At 38.5% G+C, this 17,681-nt stretch overlaps 1 protein-coding gene across 1 annotated transcript in view; it reads right to left on the bottom strand.

Moving 5' to 3' along the window:
- CNTN1 (contactin 1) overlaps positions 1-17,681 on the bottom strand; it is a 270,079-nt gene that overhangs the window by 52,094 nt on the left and 200,304 nt on the right. The window contains exons 11-14 of the mRNA XM_087766507.1: positions 17,441-17,558; positions 15,640-15,790; positions 15,019-15,146; positions 12,212-12,387 (exon numbers count right to left, since the gene is read on the bottom strand). Of these exons, the coding sequence (XP_087622633.1) occupies positions 12,212-12,387; positions 15,019-15,146; positions 15,640-15,790; positions 17,441-17,558 (573 nt within the window). The remainder of the gene's footprint in view (positions 1-12,211; positions 12,388-15,018; positions 15,147-15,639; positions 15,791-17,440; positions 17,559-17,681) is intronic.

The following is a 17,681-nucleotide window of genomic DNA, read 5'->3' as shown; positions in this document are numbered from 1 at the left end:
ACAGATAGGCAAACTGAATAAAGTATTTTTGTCCTATGACACTTCTTTGAACCCATTGAGTAACTAGACGCACACCTGTAAAACAAGGAGTAGAACAGCGACCCCTGTATACACCACAGCTATTCTTAATGAAAAACACATTTTATGTTAAGACATTTATATAAATGTTTAAAAATAACACACTTGAAATATTTTGCTTATCTATCCTGCATTTTATTCCAGAAAAAGATTACTAGGTTAAATCACAGGGTTATACATGCTTTAGTCTTAAAGGTACTTCAGAAAAAACCCAAACGTTCTCTCCAAAATATATCTGATTGCTTTCATGGAAGTCAAAATGTTACAAAAGATCAACAGATGGATTTATACCACACTATACTGAAAGGGGCAACGTTCAGATTTCCTAATTCACTGCAGATTGTTCAGGAATACAATGTAAAAAAAAAAAACAACTGAGATAACTCACTGCAATCCTGAAACCTTCACATGCATGAACAAAAGGAATTCGGATGCAAAATGGTACGTAAAAAAGAACTTGCTAAATTTTTAGGTGTAAGAACTAGTGCTATCATCATGGAAGGTTCTAGGGAACAACAAAGACCTTCAACACGATCTCAAATATTATGGGCTGTCATTAGTGTCTCTGCATTTAGACATTCTGAAGAAATGAAATAAAGCTATGTCATCCAGTTTATGTTTCCCGATTGAAAATGAGGGGGAAAAAAATCAAGGTTAAATCTTTACCAAATGTTCTGAAACTAGAATGCCAGCTTAGAGTCTATATTTAGGGGAGATTAAAATAGCCAGATAAAACTATCCTTTTCCTTTCCAAACTCCAGCGAGGATTTTAGATGCCAGCTTCAAATTCCGCTGGCATAAAATTTCAGCACAAACTGAAATCTGGTAACACCAGGTTTTTTTTGGTCCAACATAAGAATTCACATCTTTAAGAAATTACTGAGGTAAACCAGTGATTGGATAAAAGGAGAATCAAGCACACATGAAAGAAACTGCTTAATTCTGGCTAGCAATACTTCAGCTGATTGTCTCATAGGGTCAGACAGAAATGCAGGTTACACTGTACCTTTTCAATTTTTGAGTGACACAAGTGCTGTTAGCAATGATCAAACAGATTAGTTGGATCAGTGAACAATCCAGTATTCTTGATATATTTCTGACCATTTCTCTTTTAGTTACTATTAAACTATGCCCATGTACACATACGCGTTTTTCTCCTACACTTTTCACTCAAGACTAATATGACAGGGCTTTTAATTTAATTTGCCAAAGTGCATGCAGGACACAGAGAAAAGGTGAGTCTGGGACAACGGCATTTCTGTGCAGGCGCCTCCCCCGTTTATTCAGGAGAACTCCAGGGGGACTGCCTTAGGACAGCATCCTGTGAAAATCTGTGGGGATCACTGCATAAGCGAACACTGCCTGGCTGCCTGCCTAACCACATGTAAGCCTTTTTTTGTCTACAGTGGGCTAAGCAATGCTGTCAACGGCTTTGAGGAAGAAAAATCAGTGGGAGTGTCAGTACTTCTGTGGGAGCAGAGAGGGCGGCTACCTGCTCCTCTGCCCTCTAAAAAATTACAACAAAGAAGCTGCAGAAGTTCAAACTCCTTGAGTTTTCAGTTCCTGGTTTTTGGTTTTTTGTTTTGTTTTGTTTTGTTCTTATTGGTTTTGGTTTTAATAAAAGAGACAAACAGATCTCTGTTTGAGTGCTGTAAACCTTTAGTTTATTAACACTAAATGTCATCCTAGAAAGAACCACACTGCCTGTGAATCTCTGATCATTGCTTGCACTTTGATCTGCAAATAAACATAAGCAAAGGTTGGGCAAAGCAGTAAGGTTTAGAAAAACTGCATAAACTTAGAATTCTCATAATTCCATTATTACTTCAATAACAAATGATTACAAATTCTTAATAGTCTTAGTACTCATTAATTCCCATGTTAGCACTTTAATTAAAATACTTTATTATATTTATTAATGATGGGCCTATATACTTGCTCTAGCATTAATTTCCCTTACGGGAACTTGGGTCTTAAAATGTAAATGGTGAAAAACAGATGGGAAAATGTAACATAATTTAAAAATCAACAACCCATAGATACAGTACTGTATCTTTTTGGTTCAGAAGCTCCCCTAGAGAAAGGTTTTATGCAGTTGGTGATGAAGCTTTCCATACCTCAGAAGAAGCCTAAGTTCTTGGTGGTAAAAGAAGAGCTTACAAAGCAAATAAAGAACATGGGCATCAGCAAATTCTGTCCACAAATTAGATATGAATGCACTATATGTTTTCATTCAAAAACCTCAGCTTGGCTAAGTTTAAAAATTCCTTCCTTAACTCAGAGAAAACTGAATCACAGACTGGAAATAGTGATAGCAGTACTCAGGGATGTTCCAAGGGTATCTGTGGTTCACCACTCAGTTATTTACCAAGTTTCAAGCAAAGACTTTCATCGTATGAGCCCTATATTTATGCTTTAATAGTGATGTCAAAAATAGCATTGTATGACCTATTTCTGAGATTCACTGTTCTCTCTTGACTATCACCTTTGCCAGTGCACTAAATTACTGAAAGCCATCAGAACGTGCCCCTGTGTGTTCAAAAATTATTTACAGGAATCTAGTCTTTTGACTGAAAGCAGTATCCGCTTCTGTTGGGACCTCAGAGACAATAAAGGAACTTAGGTTAGTATGAAGCTACCAAGCCCTTTGTAATAATAAAACTAACTTGGCAGAAACAGAAGAACCTGGTAAGCAGAGACAGAGTCTTTTTTTTTAATTCAGGTTCAAAAACTAGACATCTGAGATGTTTAATACACAGTGGACGTAAGATGGTAAGAGAACTGATAGGAAGTAATGTGGAAGAGATAGGATTCTTGGTGATGAGATCAGCTTTTCCAAAGCTAGCAATAATTTAAAACATCTCTTTCTATTACCTATGCCTATTACCTATTACCTATACCTAAAATTATTACCTCTAAATGAGTTCACATGAATCATTTTGTTCCAGTAGAGGATCTACTATGTGGTAGATACAAGTAGAACAGATAATCCAACCGCTGTTGACTAATGTTAATGTAAATGTGATTATAGCTGTTTTCCTGATATTGAGATCAGAGATGACATGGGGACAACACCAGTGCAGCTCTATTGCCTCAACCTATTCACAGGAGAGCTTATCTTACTTTGTTTTATAAGCCATAGATGGCATGAAAGTTATGGTTAAATAAAAAACCCAGCAGGATAACGATGACAGAGTCATTCCCACTGAAGAATCTCTTCCTTCAGTGAACTATATTTATATGTAAAGGAAGTACAGTGCTAACTCTGCCCCTGAAATGTGGACTGGGAAATATTTCCAACAAATATATTATTCTTCCCCATTCAGCATACCGCTGAGAATGCCTGAGGACACTGTGCTTTGTACCAGCATCCCTGTGGTAATATGCCCTATTATTTCATTTCCAACAGCAGAAGCAGCCTAGGTACTTGTTCACTTATACTCCTGGCTCACAACTTTACAGCTAATGATGAAAATTCACAATACACTGCAAACTACAGTTCTCTGAGTAGTGCTCACACCTGGCTTTCTCAGCTCCTGCTACCTAACTAGGGATAGTACATGGATTTCGGTAGTTTGTGAAGTCTCACAAGCACATAAAGTTACAGTCAACTGATTTTGCAGTGTATTTTTTTAATTCTAGCACAGAAGTTGGCATATCTTGATCCTCTAAACAGACTACATTTCTTTGTGCTGGAAATAGCACTGTGGATTAATAATAGGTTTCCTGAAAGGCTTCTGTCAGAGCTAACTGCTCGTTGGCTTCACCCTCAGCCCTATGTCTTCTGCTTTCCTTCAACTCCTTGCTTTTAACCACTGACTCCATCCATCTCATTCCATGCTCACTACGTTACTATTAGGCCCTAGCCTCTAAATTTTACCCCAAACCTAGCCAAAATATTAGACTTCCAACTCACTCATGTCTAAAGCATCTCCCTAACACATCAAGGCACTGAAAGCAATGTCTTGAGACAGTGCCTTTGGAGAGTCCTGCGACTCTTTTTCAGAAAAAGCAGTAGCTCAGCTGATTTGGTTGGCCCTTCTTCATGAACAACCACCTGCCCCCTCAATATATTCAACAAATCGTACTGAATGAGCTCACTATGACGCTGTCTCCCAGGTTTTGTTCCAATCCATACACAGCCTCTTCTTCTTCGTCAGTGAGTAACTGAGCTTTCCTATCTAAACATTTTTCTCTAATTCTTCTGTTCTCCCCCTGAAGATTCTATTGATTTCCTGTCATATCGCTGTAGCTAGACTCCACACTCTACAAGGACGATTACCAGGGGAAGCAGTGAAGAAAAATTAAAACTAAAATCTTTGTATCTTTTCTGCTGCAGAAAACTGCGGAATGTGCAAGGAGAAATTTATACAATAAAATTAAGTGTCTACTCAGTAATATGTTGAAGCACGAGCATGCAGTAAAACACCTTTGTCTACCATGTCTAGCCAAGGAACTGCAAATTATAATAATTTACAAAAACCAAGCAGGTATTAAGTTATACTCCTCTAATAGGATTTTTGTAGTCCAATTTATTCTATGGGGTTAACAAAACCAGCTGTTTTGGAGAACTTTCCTTTTTGGCAAATCCCATCTCCAGTCTAGAATTCATCTCACCTATTTTAGACATCTGCAGTGTGGATTTTGGTATCTGAACTAACCACCTTTTACAGTCCAAGTGAAGAAACAGGCCCTTCCACGTGTAATTTACCTCAGTGTAAAGTAACTGACTGGCTACGCATCTCCAGAATATTATGAATGTCGTCCTAGAAGACTGTAAAGCTTTCTGTACTTTGGAGAGGGATAAAGTAAGATGAATAATATTTGCATAAGGAAAAAAAAGCTTTTGAGAACACAGTGAAGTCCACACTATTGAAGGTTAACTCTACGATGGTTGCAGGGATGCCAGAACAAGTTATATACATACAGCTTGGATTCAGAAGCGACTTTGAAGCTGAATAGAGCCTGAGCTACGAGCCCTGCAAGTTCTGTGGTGAACATGTTTGGTTGCATTTGTGCCACATCCCTGAACCTATGAACGCTGGAAAGCACACTGTGGATTCAGGTCTTAATTCCTGCTCAGTAGCAGCCATGACACTGAGGTGTGCCAGCACCATCTTGAACAATGCTCCTCATTCTGTGAGAGCTTTTTAGTTGGGTGCAATGCTATGCAATGCTCAGCATTAGTAAAGACACCTTTATTGTCCTGTGAACTCCCCGGGAAGGATTCCCTACCAATTCTGTAAAAAGATTCCATCATTAAAGCTGCTGGTAAGGTAAATAACTCCTAAATGTTAAAATGAAATGATTTGCCAATTCTCAGTGTTAAAAATCCTATTTTGATGGAAATTAGAAAGAACAAAGCATAAAGTTCCATGATACACTTTCTAAAATGACCTCATTCTTGCTGGTACCAAGCTTTGGTTCAATACCTTAACTCCTTATTTCAAACACTGGAGCTTCTGCTTGTGGTGAAAGGTGCTGATACACCATCAGACAAATAACTGTGCACCAGCATATAAATGTATTGGCTGAGCAAAACACTGCTGCCATCTGCTTTCAACACTCAATACCATCTTTGATACACTTCATTTAACTATATTTTTTTACACAACTATATTAAATTATCACAGAATCACACAATAGTTGAAGTCAGAAGGGATCTCTGGATGTGTCTTGTCCAACCTCCCTGCTCAAAGCAGGGTCAACTGCAACTGGTTGCTCAGGACATTCTTCAGTCCAAGTATTTTGAATAACTTGCTGGATGGAGACTCCATAGCCTCTCCAGGCAACCTATTCTAATGTCTGACCACCTCCACAATGAAAAAGTTTTCCTTATGTTTAATTGGAATTTCCTGTTTTTCACTTGCTGCCCATCACCTCTTATCCACTTGCTGAGTGCTAATGAGAAGAGTCTGGCTCCACCTTGCTTAGTTCCCTCTCACCGGGTATTTCTACATGTTCACAAGATCCTCCTGAGCTTTCTCTTCTGGAGGCTAAATAATCCCAGCTCCCTTGGGTTCTCCTCATATGTCAGATGCTTCAAACCATTAATCATCTTAATCCTATCACTGAGAAGTTCAGCACAGGGTTTGAGAGCATGCATCTTTGATTCTTCTCCTTTTAGAATCATAGAATCGTAGAATTGTTAAGGTTGGAAAAGACCCTTAAGATCATTGAGTCCAACCGTTAACCCATCACTGCCAAGTCCACCACTAAACCATGTCCTCAAGCACCATGTCTACCCTTCTTTTAAATACCTCCAGGGATGGAGACTCAACCGCTCCCCTGGGCAGCCTGTTCCAATGCTTGACCACCCTTTCGGTGAAGAAGTTTTTCCTAATATCCAACCTAAACCTCCCCTGGTGCAGCTTGAGGCTGTTTCTTCTCGTCCTATCGCTTGGTACTTGGGAGAAGAGACCGACCCCCACCTCGCTACAACCTCCTTTCAGGTAGTTGTAGAGAGCAATAAGGTCTCCCCTCAGCCTCCTTTTCGCCAAACTAAACAACCCCAGCTCCCTCAGCCGCTCCTCATAAGACTTGTGCTCTAGACCCTTCACCAACTCCGTTGCTCTTCTTTGGACATGCTCTTGTACCTCAATGTCCTTCTTGTAGCGAGGGGCCCAAAACTGAACACAGTACTTGAGGTGCAGCCTCACCAGTGTCGAGCACTATCACCTCCCTGATCCTGCTGGCCACGCTATTCCTGATACAGGCCAGGATGCCATTGGCCCTCTTGGCTACCTGAGCACACTGCTGGCTCATGTTCAACCAGCTGTCAGCTAACACCCCCAGGTCCTTTTCCACCAGGCAGCTCTCCAGCCACTCCTCCCCAAGACTGTAGTGTTGCATGGGGTTGTTGTGACCGAAGTGCAGCACCCCGGCACTGAGCCTGGTTGAACCTCATGCAGTTGGCCCCGGCCCAACGATCCAGTCTGTCCAGGTCCCTCTGTAGGGCCTTCCTACCCTCCAGCAGATCGACACTTCCACCCAACTTGGTGTCATCTGCAAACTTATTGAGGGTGCACTCGATCCCCTCATCCAGATCATCAATGAAGATGTTGAACAGGACCAGCCCCAACACTGAGCCCTGGGGAACACCACTCGTGACCGGACGCCAACTCGATTTGACTCCATTCACCACCACTCTCTGGGCTCGGCCGTCCAGCCAGTTTTTAACCCAGCGCAGAGTGCACTTATCCAAGCCATGAGCAGGCAGCTTCTCCAGGAGAATGCTGTAGGAGACAGTGTCAAAGGCCTTACTAAAGTCTAAGTAGACAACATCCACAGCCTTCCCCTCATCCACTAAGTGGGTCACCTTGTCATAGAAGGAGACCAGGTTAGTGAAGCAGAACCTCCCTTTCATAAACCAATAGGAACAGAATGATTGCTTTCTACTTTTCAGTATTTTTTAAGTGCAAGATGTAAATTTCATAACGGAACTCAAGTACCAAACAACAGAAACCAAGAATCTTTGACATGCAAAAAATTTTAAGAGAATTCCAAAATTCTCACCATTTAAAAAAAATATTGTTTATCTTAAAAAAAAAATAAAGCAATGAACTGCAACTTTCTCTTATAAATAGCCTTGGGCACTCCAGTTTTGCACCTACCATTTTGGAATTCTGTTTTTTGTTGGCTTTATTTTCGTTTTGCATAGGAGAGGGGAAGTCAGCATCTCGAGTGAGGCTCCATGGAATGCTTTTTTTGATAAATTATGATCACAAAGCAGCACGAAGCCTTGAAGCTATCTGATGTAAAAATAAGGATAGTACCTTCTGTGGGATGTAAAAAACACACTAGATGCCGAGAACAGAACTTACAAAACACTTCAGTAAGGTACTTTAAATGATCCAGATATTACATGATAAGGTGATACAGGCCTGCATTTTGGTAGGTGTGAAAGGGTCTCAGGTACCCAAACACAGTTTTTCCTTATGTGCTTTTGATAATCTCACTACTAGTAGGAGAAGATGTGAGCAAGCAACAAGTCAATTGTCTCTATGACAAAACTTATTGTCTGGCCTTACTGTATTTTTCCATCACCACTTCCTCTTTCTTGTAATTCTTGTTAGAAAAAGTTACTTGCAAGCAGGCCAAGTTCCTGAACACTTGTATGGCAATTCAATTTAATTTATTAAAGATAAAATGGTGAGAAAGATATCAGGGTTTCAGGTTCACTGAATTTTTAAGACAACTAATAAACAATGTAGCAAACACAGGAATATTGATGGTATGGAAAGTATTTAAAAATGTATGCATGTCTATATGTGACTAAGACTATTACAGCCTGCATTTGGACTCTTCCTAAGTGTACGTACAAGTTTCTGACTTGAATCAGTTAAATTGTGGAGTTCCTCTTCCTGACTATCCATACAAATGGACTAGTATGGCTCCAGAAGTATTAAAAAAATAGTTACACACCTTCACATATTAAAAGACTTTTTTTTTTAATAAACTTAAAAGAATATACTTATTTGGATAGTGTGTACTTTTAAAATATATCATAAAAGTAAGCTTTTCAGTCTTTAAATGTACCTGACAAAAAGCAGATCCATAAAGAGCAAATGACTGAACATCTGAGTTTTCCTGATTACTTGAAAGGATGTGTTAATGTTCAGTTCCTCAATCAAATAATCAGAGGAACAACCGTACATAAGTCAAAAGCAATCCATTTAATAGTAAGATTTCCAAGACTCCATCTGACTCTTCAAAAGCTAACCAATTAATATATATTTTTTTCATTTACAATATTACTGTCATAGGAAATCAAAATAGCAGTGACAAATGTTCTTTTAAGAAATGAGTTTTAGTACTAATGTAATGCAAATTAGTTTTGCCTTCAGCAAATGATGGAGATACCAAAGCTTCCATTTAAAGAAAGAAGACTTATGCAGGTATTTACATGAATTTCATTAGCATGCCATTATGTGTATGTGACAACAATATCAGTATTATTTTGAGAACTGAAATGCTGTGGCTGTATCAAGTTTTAGCATGTTGATCTGCACTGTCACATAAATTAATAGTGATATTATCAGGAAGACAGATGAGGATCCTTCATCAACAGGAAATTATAGCACAGACAGCATGCATCACATATCCAGTAATTTTAATATTCGTGATGGAATATTTTTTTCTTTTATGTTTGTGAAGCAGCATGGGACTCCGCTGCCTGAAGCCCAGCAGTTAGGGCTGCTGCTGTCACAACAGCTCATCCCTTTGCATCCGAGAAAGCCTGAGCAAACCTGCCACCCAGTGACTTGAGCTGAGAACTGCCAGAGATGGAAGTGGGAGGCAGGAGAAAAGCCCTTGGCTTACACAGGAAGGAAAAAACCCCTTAATGTAAGAATACGGTAATATATGAATGAAACAGAAATTCTGGAAGTGCATATTACTTTTGATTACATCCTATATAAACCTTTGTATTGGATTAGTTGAATTTGTTAAAAAAAATCTGCATTTGTAATTACTTAAGTGCTGAATCACTGAATAACTCACATCGCAATTCCAGACTTCAAATGCAATCCTACTGTCTCCTCTGTCCTGAGTGATACAGACTGAGCTGCCCATGGAAGAGGAACAGAGATTATGTGCACTTGCTTTGCATTTGAAAGACCAGAAATGAAGCTTAGGAATGCAAAACAAGCAGCTGCCCCTGCTAAAATAATTTCTACCGGTATTGATCAAGTGCGAAAAGAACACAACAAACCAAGAAATATCCTTCAGGAAGATGGAGTTCCACACTGACAAATAAATTAATTGATGTTTGGATCTAACTTGCTTAACTTTAACTGTCTAAGTGCATTAAGAGTTAGTCACTCTTCAGCTGCTTCTGCATCCTATGGAGTACCCATCTCTATAACCTATTGAAAAAGAAATCTGGCACGAGATTCAATACCCATATGAAGTGAACCACCTCTTTCTCTCTCTGTGCAGACCACAGAAGGTCTGTAGAGACCAAGCTAGCCTAGTAAAGCTAGGCTAATTTGTTTTTAAAATCAAGCACTTTATTGAAGTGTCTAAAATATTGTGGAGTTAATCAGAATTTGGGATCGGGAGATCCAGGACCACTGGCTATCTGGAAGATGAAACAGGTGGCTATGAACCTAAATATTAAGTCAAAATTCACAGAGAATTACACCTTACACACTTGCTGAGGCCCTTATTTGGCCCCAGATTTGTTCACTTGAAGTGCTTTGCTACAAAGTGCCCTAGAATTGGAATTACATTTCAGAATTAATTTCCCCTAAAAGAAAAAAAATCCAGTTTCCTTCCATTTTCATTATTAAGAGGAAAACCCAAAAGTGTAGGTCAATGATATAAAAGCTTTTGTTCAACATATGATCAACAGATGGAGAAAGTTCAGGTTCCTTCCTCTTGCATTACATGCTCTTGCATTACAAAAAGTCCACTGGTAAAGGCATTTTTACCTTCTTTCCACACCAAAGTCACTGATTCATCAACACTTTCAGCCTGATTTTCTGTTCATGAAACACAATTTCTTTGTGGGACTTCTGTCAGGTAACTAAAAGCAACCAACTAAATAATATTTGACAAAACCAGAGTAGTTTTATTTGCTCTTTCACAAGGAATACATTTAATGGGGTTTTAATCTTTAAGCTCTTATTTTCACTGACACTCAGACTCATTTCAGCCTTTATCTAGGGACAAACTAATTCCATTAAGAGGTGATTCAAGCTTTTTCAAGGCACTCCTATGCACTGATTAGTACCAAAGTGTAAATACAAAACTATCAAAAGCGTGGCTTCATAGCCACATGCAGGGAATGTTTTAAACGATGCTAGTGTACTAGTGTAGATCTACATATTTTGTAATTCTTGAGGCAACACAAAATACACTGCAAACTGCTTAGTACCCTGCTACTAAGTTTGGACATAGACTTTTGGGAAGTTTATTGCAGAAAGGGTTTAAATGTTATTTTTTTTCCATGTTATGTCTTTGGGTTTCAATGTTTTTCAGCTGATTTTAGCATACTTCTACTGGCTTGTTGGACAAGGACTTGTTCTCTCACTGAAAGAGAGCAGTGTGACTTCTTAAGGACGTTTACAACTCAGCAAATGAGCAGGGTGAGGCAACTCTGACTCCTCAAAGGACTGGTTTGTTCTAAGTCAGACTAGAACAGTTATGCTTAAAACATGGAGATAGACAGACATTGAAAAAGAAAGAGAGACAAAGAATCTCTTGGTCCACGGAAAATCAAATAATATTGCCAGCCTAAGAGAAAGACTCTGCAGGAGGCACCGTTAATATGGTAGATCATTTTGAACATAGAGCTGAAACTGAACGTGGCCTCTGGCGTTCCTGGGCACTGCAGGCACCATTAGCAGTTTCTCTAAACACCATTAGTGTTTCTCTCCACATCCACAGTTTCTCTTGGGAGCACAAAAAAAGGTACCTAAATTTGAGGATTTTTGTATCATTTAAACCCAGAACAACAGAATAAATATATACACGTGGGCAACCACTCTGAGGTTGTTGTTGAATATTAGGTAAAGTAGCATGTGATTAGATATAACCAGAAGGGATTTCTACTCGAGGTATTAATTTTGAATAAGCCTGATAGAAGACTGTGAAAAGATACCATACACGCAAACACGAAAGATCTATGATTCCTCTTTCTATGTGCCAAAATGAGTGTCTTTGTATTAACTTGTTTAGCCTTCACACAAACTCTTCTTGCTCAGTGTTTACAGACTGTTTGACTCCTACCCACCATCTGGCCCGGTCTTGTGCCAAATTCCAGAAATGTTGATGAGAAAAACATGGGTAAGTAAAAGTGAATGCATATGCACACTTTTTCGAGATAATTTGCACCCTGTTTATGATCAAGCTACTTACTTACCAGCTATATTCACTATTAATCAGGGTGGGATTTAACTGAGGTACCAAAATACTTACGTCAATTTAGATATCTGATTTCAGGTATCTACCTGCAAGTGTCTACATGTCTGTAAGGTGTCTAAATTGTAATTTTATTTTATGTTCTTAGCCTACTGCATTTTTCTAGACCTGAACCAACACAATAGAAAAAGTAAAACAGAAAAGACAGCTATTTACAGTAGAGAAAACTAGGCTTTCATGTATTAAATAAGGATCTATAGTATCTTACCATGACATTCCTTTCATAATGTTCGTGCTCTTTCTCAAAATCTATTACAAAGCCATTTAGAGACCAAATAAATGTCAGGTCTAATGTGGGATCATGGGATGCAATGCATTGCATGGTAGCATTCTCTCCAACGGTGACATCAACATTCAACGGAGCTAAAGTAATCCTTGTAGCTTCTGTGAAGTTAACAGCAAACATGGAAAATTCCAATAAATAAATGTTTATCCAAATGTAAGCTCAGCTCCATAACTGTTTGATTATACATTAAACGCTCCCTCAAGCTCATGTTATTCATGCAGCTACATTTCAAAGGACCAAACTAAAGAGAACAAAGGAAACCTTTTGCAACTGAAATGCCTGACTTCTATTTAGCTGTCCTTTGAAAATGGCTATGTTTCAGTCTCTGAATCACATTACTGACTATGTAAAGCTATTTTTATTCATTGACTATATCTCAGGTAGAAAGAAGACAGATGATGAATCTTATGTGACTTGTGTTGCATTTCTTGTTTTAATTATAATATTTCTTATGTTTTAAAACCTGTCTCTTTAACGAATGGAAAATTATTCTCAGTTGTCAGGCTGAGTCAGATTTCCATCAGAGCACTGGAGGGACTGAGATCTTAATTTATCTACTGAGAAACAATATAATGGATGCATAACAAACTATGCAAATAGCTACATGTGGAAAGGAAGAGAAAATAATACAACAAAGGGAAGAAAGCTGTATATCCCCCAGAAATGCCTCTTATTATTACAGAAACAAAAAAAGGCAGAGATCTCATGACACTTGCTAGAGATCTTGGTACATGAATCAAACTCATATGGCAAATTAGCAACACCGTTCTGGAGGGAACTCACTGGATCACTGAGACCTGTTCCTTTTCTTTCAAATATTATCATAAAACAAAAAGCCACAGAGTATCTTCCTCATGCCATGACATATAATATCTTTCCCACCAATATCAGACTGGGAGTGGGGTACCAAAACCTGGAAGACAATAGCCCTAAGAAAAGAGCTATTGCTACTAGCTAAGACCTAGGTTTGCGCATGCTCGAAGGAGCACACTACATCCCACGATACACAGAACAGCAAAAACTCCTCAATAAAGCCAATATTTCTTGTCCATCTGCCTTGGAGAGAAACCTTTCCCTGGATCCTACTCTAGTAATCTAAAACCTGCTTAATACTGAGACTATGAGAATGGCACAACTACTGGCTTTTGCAAAATGGAGTACCTCATAGTACATTGGAGCAACCTGTTAACATCTGATCTCTAAAGTCCTAGCTATAGACACGTGCTTAGGATACCTGCTCCATTCTAGCGTTGTACCTGTAGCATTTGGTTCTACCACCAGTGATTTTCTAAATGTTTACATAAAGTACTCTACCCCAGTCTAAGAAGTTGCTGAAAGAGTGGTCCAGTGGCAGTAAACAAACAGCGTGTGGGAAAAAACATCAGACTTTGCAGTGCCTGTCAGCTTCCGATTTAACTTTTCAATTTCCTGTAGTCATGTGCAATGTCTGAGAAGTTTTATGGGCCACACAATGTGCTTGGGAATACCATTTTCAAAGCATTCTTTGTCAACCCTCATCATTGTCCACAATGTGAAAATAATTTTGAAATATGTCATCTGACCCTTCTGTTTCCTCTGTGATGCAAGGGAGATGTCTTAGTCTTTTGGTTTTCCTTTTTAGATGAATCAGAGCAGAATTCACCAAAATTTTAGAATTCTTTATACCTAGTTAATAATGTTTATAAGCATATGGTGTAAAGTGTTTCACAGTGTGAATTTAGTATGCAAATGTTCTTCCTGATTTTAGAAGGTATGATATAACTATTAAGGGGATGGATATTTATTTACATAACCCTTCAAAATAATGAAATGCCTGAGGGTAATATTAAGACATATAAATCTGCAGAAGATGATAAAAAGTAACTGCAAACATTAAACAAATCTGATTAATCAAAATAAAGTCTTACAATTCATTTGGTACAATAAATTTGGTATAAATCAGCCAGAAAAATGCCTTCATACGATGTGATGATAAAGATTAATTCTTACATTAGTACATCAATATTGTGGCATTGAGCTGTCACATCCAGCATGATTTCTGGAACAGATATTAAAAAATGTATTTGATAAATGACTCTTCTACTATCAGTGATACTTGATAGACATAGCTGTGCATGAACTTCATCTTTCCTGTGTGTATTCTACAGCTATTTATTTATTTGACATCAGATTTAAAATACACAATTAAGGATATCAGTACTCAATCAGTAAATACTAATACCCACAAAGGAAGGGAATGTAGTAGTGCGATCATATGGCTATATGCCCCAATCTCACAAATTTAATGCATGTTTCTTTAACTGCAATGCACTCTCTAACTTGCTCACCCCACCAAAAAAAAAAAGAAAAGAAAAACTAAGGAAGGTCAGTTAGGAGTCCCATTTCTCTGTTTGAGTCATGGCCCCAGAATCACACCTTAGCCTGAGCGCTAAGCTACCAAATTGAATGAATGCATTAAAATGTGTCAATTTAATGGATCAGATTTAATAATCTCTTATGGAAAAATCAACCCTGAAAATGGAGATACAGACTCAGAACTGGTGCAAACATACCCAGTCTCTATTGAGCAATATGCTTTAAAAGCATCAATTCATTGTTTAATGAGCAATTAAATTAGAAAGAAAAGATATAAAATAGCTTGCAAAAGTAGTGCAATGCTGGAACAAAAATCAGTGATTTTGAATTAAGGGATTCTACCTTAAACAAACCAATGCAATTTAGAGGTTTACCTGTCATTTCTAGAACACCAGTGCTATTAGCTTTTCCTCGGTTATTTTCTGCAAAACAGGTGTAGCGACCTTCATCCAGCTTTGTGATATTGATAATTTCCAGGCTCCCGTCATCCCAGATACGTATGCTATTGAAAGTGCAAAAAATACATCAAGAGAAATTAGGTTTTTATATTAGAAAGCAATACTTTCAGTAGAATTGTAGTAAGTGAAAGGACAAACCACAAATATCTCTTGGAAGCTCACATCTAACTACTGCATTTGTAAACACTCCTACAGTAAAAAATATTTAAACAGACTGTGGCGTGATTAGATGCTTCACGTTGCTGGAGCAAGAGAGTGTACTTTTATGCATTTCTAGTCATTCAAATATTTTTCTTACAGTTTTGTGATCCAATTCAATTCTGAAATGCGAACAGCACCAATAGACTGATTAAAGTTGGATACCCTGCTAGCTATTTGGAGCCACGCTGCCAGGAACATTTTGGCATATCATTTTCCTGAAATTACACATTCTTCTGCCCCTGAAATCTGCAAAAGTGAGAACTAGCCTACAGGATAAATAGAAACATAAGGCAGAATTTTTAAGATTCACAGTGTCCTCTCACAGTCAATACTAACCGGCTCCCATTTACAAGCAATTCTGTTCCTTTGCTCCATGAGAATTTTGGCTTAGGAGCAGCTTTAGGCTTGCATTCAATGATTACGCGGCCTCCTTTAGCCGCTAGGATTTTCTTCTTCATAGGGTTCAGTTCAAAAGTAGGAGGTGAAGCTGAAAGCAAAAATAAACACAATTTCTGCTGTTAGTGATGTTTCTGCAGAATACAGTTTGTTTGCAACATGAAGGTAAATGACAAAACTATTGAATTGTATACAAGTGTCCATTTTTCAGAGCAGTGAGAAAAATATTAACGATACAGAGATGTGGTGAGAAGTAGATGGTGACCTGAAAGAAACAGAGAAAATCATTATGTAGTTCTATGCTGTGTTACACCAGAGGTTTCTTTCTGTTGATTTCTGAACCTCCATCTAAGTTTAATCTAACAAGATCAAAGTCCCCGGAAATCAATAGAAAGTTCCTCCCTTTCAAAGGCCTTTTGATCAGTCCTAATAAAATTTAGATTCCTAGAACCCAACTTCTGTAAAAAGTTGCTCACTCTATCGTACTTTCAAATAATAGTTAGGTTTACTTTTCAGTGGTTTTAACCCCCCTCTAGCAACTTTAAGGTTGTGCCCTTCTTCCTCTTTGTAGTTTTCTGTTTGGCTGACTGGCCTTAGGTGTACTCTCAGATGTGCAAGAGTAATGAGACATGACTGTAGCAAGCACCACACTTAGGTATCTGAGGTCAGACCTTTGCTTATTGATTTTCTCTTTATTTGTAACCAAATAAAAGAAAAAATGCTTTTAATTAGTTTGTGTCTCGGCGTACCATCATTGTTAATCATTCTAGCAAGCGTGTGCACAGCTTGAGGAAATAGGGCTCTTAGTTAATTACAGCAGTACAGAGAAAAACTCTGATAAACATCCACATCTTACCAATGCTGAATTTTGAAAATGTGCATGCAAAAAGTGCTTGTTTCTGGGTAATCCAGGCTGGTAGTGAGTACATAGCAATGGAAGAACAATGAAGGACGAAGTGTTGCTGTGCAACGGGTTGGGGAAGTCAAGAACAGTTTAGCTCTTGGCAAAGTCTGAAGGCAAGTGTGAGATGGAAAGAACCCAGGGTAAATGCTGCAGGGAAATCTCCTAAGAAAGCCATGTGATACAGCCAGTATGCCTGCTCTAATGACATCAGTAAAAATGTCAGAAATTGTTTTAAGCCTGAGCACTCTGGATCTGAAAAGCAAACTTTCAACAGGGCGCTCCTTAGGAAAACACAAAGAATTAATACCTATATCCAGCTATCAAATGGGAGGGACAGTTATATTGCACACAAACATTGCAGCTGGTCTGAATGGGTTGTGGAAGGCAAAAGCAAAGAGGAGAGTGAAGAGGAAGAGCTTCAAAGGCCTGGTGACTGACAACATGGTTTCTAAATAAGCAGATTTTGCCCCACAGAGGAGTGAGCATGGGTGAGCAAAAAAAGAGAACACTTCTCAACCAATTTTGCAAGCTTGAGAGGGTAGTCAGCAACTCTATGTGCTTCATATAATTTCTGCATTACCAGTTCCTCTGAGGGGTAACAGCAGCAGGCAAATATCAGAAATAATACAGCAAACATGCTGCATAAATTAGTAACTTGGTTCCTCAAGTCGTTACCAAAACCCAGCTAGGGAGCTCAAATAAACCCCATCTCACCTAGATTCCATGATGGTTCTTAGCTTTATCCTCACAGGAATCTGTTACCAAACAATGCTTGCAAATATGACTGCTATCTTACTCAAACCTGAAAGAGTAAATAGAGCAAATAATCCCACTGACCCACAATCTTCAGTTCAGCATTTGCATAAATAATTCCATGCGTGTTTTCTGCTATACATTGGTACATGCCGGCATCGTCGAAGTTCAGACTTTGTATTCTTAGTTCACCTTTCCGGAACTGAAACACAGAATCAATAAAACAACAAGATATTCATGGAGACTACATATGTTGAAGAATTCACACCCATCCACATTTCTTCATTTTTTTTTTTAGTGACAGTGTTCAGAAGAGAGTCCCTCA

The sequence above is a fragment of the Nipponia nippon genome, unplaced genomic scaffold (assembly GCF_047370975.1).
Source record: "Nipponia nippon isolate SJK-2023a ecotype South Korea unplaced genomic scaffold, ASM4737097v1 scaffold_3, whole genome shotgun sequence".
Lineage (NCBI taxonomy): Eukaryota > Metazoa > Chordata > Aves > Pelecaniformes > Threskiornithidae > Nipponia > Nipponia nippon.
This window is presented reverse-complemented; position numbering and strand designations above follow the sequence as displayed.